The 6,133-nt window shown below is 47.3% G+C and overlaps 1 protein-coding gene across 1 annotated transcript; it reads right to left on the bottom strand.

Moving 5' to 3' along the window:
• Positions 1 to 10: 10 nt before the first annotated feature.
• BJ212DRAFT_1581989 (uncharacterized protein) lies at positions 11 to 501 on the bottom strand (the record flags this gene model as incomplete). The annotated part of the gene is made up of 3 exons (XM_041342314.1): positions 349 to 501; positions 208 to 300; positions 11 to 154 (listed from the first exon to the last, which is right to left on the bottom strand). Exons 1-3 carry the CDS (start codon positions 433 to 435, stop codon positions 11 to 13), a joined length of 324 nt encoding a protein of 107 aa, XP_041185540.1. The 5' UTR covers positions 436 to 501.
• Between the last annotated feature and the right edge of the window lie 5,632 nt (positions 502 to 6,133).

Raw genomic sequence — 6,133 nt, 5'->3', positions numbered from 1 at the left:
CATGAGAAACTTACTGCTTCCGAGTTTCTAGATAATGGTTGAAAAGGGCACCCCACTCGGGTCGGCCCCTGGCACCATATCCCGGAGAGTCGACGACGACCAAGCGACCAGGGGGAGATCCAACACGGAAAAAGTTGAGTGTTTGTGTTCGGCCCTGCGCAAAACCAGCATATAGTGGCATACAGCGCTAAGTCCATAACGACTCACAGCTTTTTTGCTGGTGAAAAGAAGATCTCTACGCCCAATCACAGCATTAAGCAAGGATGATTTTCCAACATTTGCTCGACCTGTTACAACTACCTTCACAAGCCTGCACCATGTGGAGTGCTCGATATAGAAATGACTCACCTCAGGAAGCCCACCTAGCAAAGAAAGAGATTCTTTCACCAACAGCAGCAAGAAATTCTGCGGACTTCGCATCCTTGAAAATAACATTGGCTCTGGACGATATACACCTCGAACTGCCACTGCCACCTGCCCGTAACGTAGGAAGTACGTGAAATGCTCTTGAAATCGCAGCTACATTAGGAGTGGATGCCAGCATGGAGCCTGCAACGTCCCAACTTCATGAAGAAAGAAAAATGACCACTGAATGTTGTTGTGGTTTGTTGAAATCACAAGGCTCTGACAAATATACGCAAATGCCATCAACGGCGGAATTATGGTACATACCTTTTTGAAGTTCCACATCTGGTATAAATCGTCATGGATCCACTCGCCGGAATGGACGATTCTACAACTGATGATGATAATGCTTCTCAAACAACTGAGGACGACCCTCAGGTACCAGACAATCATCCTCCTGCACCACAACCTCCCCAGCCAGCACCGCAGCCAGTCCCTCAAGCGCCTCCGCCAGCAACATCAGGCAGAGAAAGGCCAAATTATGAACTTCGTCACACACTGAGGGGACACACGCAATCTATATCTGCCGTCAAATTCAGTCCTGATGGAACGCTACTTGCATCTTGCGGTTCGTATGCAGCTCACTAGGACTGGTTGTGTTTGAATTAGTTCTTGTTTGTGTAGCTGCAGATAATCTGGTAAAAATATGGTCTCCATTCACAGGGGATTTAATCAGAAATTGAGTGGCCATACCAAAGGACTATCAGATATCGCGTGGTCAACGGACGGTGTATATCTCGCATCAGCGTCTGATGACACCAGTGTACGGATATGGAACGTTGATTCTGTAAGTCATCAATGGCGGAATTATCCTCCGGTCGACTCATACCGCAAGTCAGGGGTTAACAACGAAACATCTCAAAGGGCACTCGAGTTTCGTGTTTTGTGTAAATTACAACACTGCATCCAACCTCCTTGTTTCTGGAGGTTGTGATGGTGATGTTCGAATATGGAATGTCACAAGAGGTGCGCAAAGGTTGCTTGCATTCAGCTGTCCAGTCTCTCACATCAAGCCAAGGAAAATGCATGAAGACTTTGCATGCGCATCTTGACTATGTTACTGCCGTACACTTCAACAGAGACGCCACCCTGATTGTCTCGTGTGCTCTTGATGGGCTAATGTGAGTCCAAATTATTACTTCTTTACCTGTCTGACGCAACTACAGCCGGATATGGAACACCACGACGGGTCAATGTTTGAAAACCCTCGCTGAAGGACACGATGCTGTATGGTATGTCCATCAGCTGCCACTGCTCATCTGGTTCTCTAATCTCTTATGGATCTTCAGCCAACACGTACAGTTCTCACCCAACTCCAAGTACATTCTCTCAACTGCTCATGACAGTGCAATCAGATTATGGGACTATCACACGTCGCGCTGCTTGAAAACATACACAGGTCATCGCAATGAGAAGTTCTGTATAGCGGCCTGTTTCAGTGTTACTGGGGGGAAATGGATTGTTTCTGGGAGCGAAGACCAAAGGTTTATATATGGGATCTTCAAAGCCGTGAGGTAGTGCAGATTCTTGAAGGACATGAAGGTAAGGATCATATCTCCTTGCCGGGTTTGACAACTTAATTGGGTGTCCAGGTGTTGTTGTCGCTGTGGCTACTCACCCACAGCAAAACATGATTGCGTCTGGCTCCATCGAGCCAGACCTTACAGTTCGCATATGGTCTGATCGTGGGTCGACATGCTGATCGACCGTGACAGATGTGCATTGTGTGCTGGTACTGCATACCTAGTCCTAGTATCGGTTATTTGTCTTGTACACTATCCTACACTTGATATATAACTCGCAAATGCATGAAAAGCTGAACAATAGCATAAACGTGAGAGTTTTAACACGAAACACCCGTTTACTTGACAGGTTCAGCATGAAGAAGATCTGAGTTTGATTGAACATGATCAGAGGTTATGCATGCAGACGAAAACTGATATCTTACCCTTTGCAACCTCCTTGTCCGCTTCAGTAAGCCCTGAATCATGCGCCTCCAAAAAGGCATCCACCTACGGCATTGAGCATCATCGAATATACTTGCATGAAGAAAACCACTCACCTCGTCCAAAACTTGATCATCATCTTCACCATGGACCATGTCTAAATCACTATCGTCGTCATCATCACCTGCGTCGTCGATGGCAAACGGCGTGCGCTCCATGAATGCCGCATTGACCGCTTTGAAGTGGGGCATCGGAGAAAACACTGATGCGGACGACGGACCACTGTCGTGGATAGATGACGCGTCGAGAGTTGAAGACGAGCTTGATACTAAAACAGTATCCAAAGAACTTCCCGAGGTGGTCTTGGTCGGTGGAGAAATGAGCGACTCCCGGGCCGTCGGTTCTTCGAGTTTTGTGAATCGTCCGATTGTAGGACGATAGATAACCTGCAAGCAAAATGTTAACTTTGTCGAGTGATAATTATACTAACTGTCATACCTGATGCTTGCCTATGGTCTTACCAAGCTCGTCGCTCAGTCTGTTGAACATTTTCTTGTTGTCCTGGGTAGCGATGTTAGACCACAGGTCACCCAAGAAGCCGCTTGATGCCGGAGGTAACTCAAGGTCAGGAACGGGCTCCAGCCTGAATGAGGCAGAAAGATCGGTTTCGAAGAACGACTCCAAGACCTCGTCAGCCAGAACGACCATCCGGAACCTATAGGAAACGTAAGATTGATTCTGTGGGGTCATACGGGGTAACACACGTAGCAAGGTTGAGGTATGGCTGGTTGTGCCCAATGGTTTGAGGTCCTGTTGCTCCGGTCTTGCTATCGGTATGCTGTGGCAGAAGACTATCACCATACTCGAAAGCGTTGGTCATAAATTTGCTGACGGCTCCTAGGTAGGCGTCGCCGATCTCATGACGGAAAATGAACTATGGCTAGTCAGTCACGAACGTCAGAAAAAGTGGATAGACTGACAAGAAACGACTCGGAGAGAGTCAGGACTTCATCCTTGGTTAAATACCCATCTTTATTATTGTCGTGCAGATTAAAGAACCATTCAATGTTCTCCATCAAATCATTGAGCATTACACCATCTAGACCAGACACGAGATCCTGGGGGTATTCGTGAGCATTAATTTTTTGTTCGTTCATCAAGAAGCATGCCTGGAACGACAAAGAGCCGTTGCACGAGGTGTCCCAAAAATAAAAGAGACGGTCGATGAGCTCGTGTTCTGCAACCTCGCGGTCGATGCGTTGCTTTATTCGCGTCAAGGTCAGTAATCAAGACATAAAGATTATAGAAATACCTGGAAAACCATTGATCACAATCTTCTCGCTCCGTGCCCAGGTCAAGATTTCACTGAGAAAAACTTGGAAAGTCGGTATACCAAATCCTAGTCTCTGCTCGTTCTTGGTTCCCATCATTCGTGGTCAAGAGCGATGGCGGTGGAGCAACAGCCGGTGGTGGCGGAACCTCACACATGGCCTTGTACAAAGCATCGTATATGAACCCAGCTTGCTCCTTGGTAAATCTTCCGAGCGTCTTCAAGTTTCTGATCGCCGAGCGCTTAGAGAAGGATTCGATGCTGTTGACGATTTCGTTTCTGTACTTTCTACGTTCGGAGAGAATTGTCTCGTCGGAAATCACAGCGAACTCCCGGAACGAGACGAGAAGTAGCTCTTGGAAGCGTGTTATCGCCCTTGTCCGAGGATCTGCGGACTCTGGATGAGCAGAGTCACCAAGCGAGGCGAAGTATTCGCGCATCAAGCTAATCATAGTGAGTATAAGCCGTCAAGGGTTGGAATTAACCCACCTTAAGAATCCCCCATCATCTTGAATTTGCAATAACTTTTCACCATTAATCTTGAGAATGGCTTTACTCTACAAGTCAGGCGGATATATTGAATTATAAGCGAGGTGCACTGACCCAGTCTGACAAGACTTTGAGTCATGCAAAAGGTCGGAATGACAAGAAAAGACTCACCCTACTTGGAAAAGCACCTTCGGACCCATGCAGAAGAAGCAGTCCGCAATGCGAAAGGCAAAAACCATAGGCATACTATTTATGTACCTGGGAAGAGCGAGTCATGTCCGACGTAGAGCACAGATTGTCATGAACACTGACAAACTCAAGAACCATGGCAAAGACGCAACCGAGAGCTGTACATCTACCGCCTGGAAGTGATCGCTTATCATTGGCAAGCACCGTGTCACAAGAGACTCGAAAACTCGTTGATCTAGAAGTGTTCCATGCATGGTTGGGCTAGGTGCGTTTAGTGGCAGCAACAGCATATTGGTAGGCAGGACATACCTGTAGTAGCCAGGCAGAAGTCTATCGCACAGAACTTCGAGAAGCCAGAAGGTTTGCTCTTCTGACATGTAACTTCACCAACATGAGATAAGCATTCCGTGAAAGCGAAACACTTACATTAGAATCGCAGCTGCCAGTATATTCATCGCCTAGACACGAATCAGAATCAATGAATGGCAAAACACGAGAAAAACGTACCTGACAATAGCCAACTTCTGGGTTCCTGTGCGAGTAGGCTTGTAGTACTCTCCGAAGAGCGCTGATGCCCTCGTCAGCTTGGTAGCCTGCATATTCCGGAAGACTCCTGTGCAAGTCCTTCTCGATATCCTCAAAACTTGTACTATTCGTCCCTTGAATATCCAACAGTAATTGATCGTATACTCCAGGATTGGAGTAACGAAGATATATAGATCCGGACAATGTCTCCCACATCTCACCACGAAGACGATTAGGGAGGCCGACCTGAACTAGTCGAGTACACTGTGGGTATCTTAGTAATGTAAGATTGCGGCCGTGATCTACATCATGGTCAATCATTTCATATGCAACACAACTATAAGGCGTACTCTTTAAATATGTCGTCCATAGCTTGATTTTTGAAGCCTCGCGCAACCTGAAACGCGTTAGTGCAAGGCATGAAGCACGCATGAAAAGATCAACTTTTTTGGGTCACCAGGGAATTTAAACTGCAGTCCTAGACCACCATGGAATTCCGTTTCTGGAGACGGACATCCTTCTTTTGTCTCCGTAATAAGACTTCCATCCTCCCGCTCGTTGTCTGAGACACCCGATAGCGACACAAGCCCTTCAGAGTAACAAGTCTTCACAAAGCCTTTCACAGCTTTCATGTGACCACGCTGCAGCTCCGCTTTGAGTGCTTCCCGCAAGAGGCTGCAAAATAGGTCGGCGGTGGGTCGAAGGGAGGTTAACTGCACAATCTATACAGGTGTTAATGAAGGCATCAAACGACGACATCGTCACTTACTATCTTCATGCCGTGCCAAGTGGAGAGACTCAAGGCGTAAACTCCAGCACGCGCATTGAGGCGTTCGACGCGTCGTACTGTGGAGAGGGGCAATGTGAAACCTGACGGACTTGCGATCCAGGGAGGAAAATGCGAGATATGGTGGAAGCAAGTGTAACTTTCCTGCCTGAGTCCAATCCAACGATGAGATATCGTACGTGGACGAGAACATGCCACTCACATATGAGTCCTCCACTTCTTGCGCACCGAAGCTGAGAATGGCGTTGATCTCCATCTTCTCTATATCTCCAGAAACTTGTTTCTCCGTGTCCTTGGAAGGCACAGGAGGCACCTCCGGTATTGAGAAGAAAACATGAGTCAGCTGATCCTTAGTAGGTTCCTTGAAGTTGCGCAGCTGAGTGGATATTGTGGACATGTCAGACACTCTATCGACGCTCGTGTACGCTCTTGGAACGCTTTCAATGAGACCAGGAGCAGTGC

Source organism: Suillus subaureus, assembly GCF_016647635.1.
Source record: "Suillus subaureus strain MN1 chromosome Unknown BJ212scaffold_196, whole genome shotgun sequence".
Classification (NCBI taxonomy): domain Eukaryota; kingdom Fungi; phylum Basidiomycota; class Agaricomycetes; order Boletales; family Suillaceae; genus Suillus; species Suillus subaureus.
The sequence above is the reverse complement of the archived record's forward strand: the minus strand, read 5'-3'. Positions and strand labels throughout refer to the sequence as shown.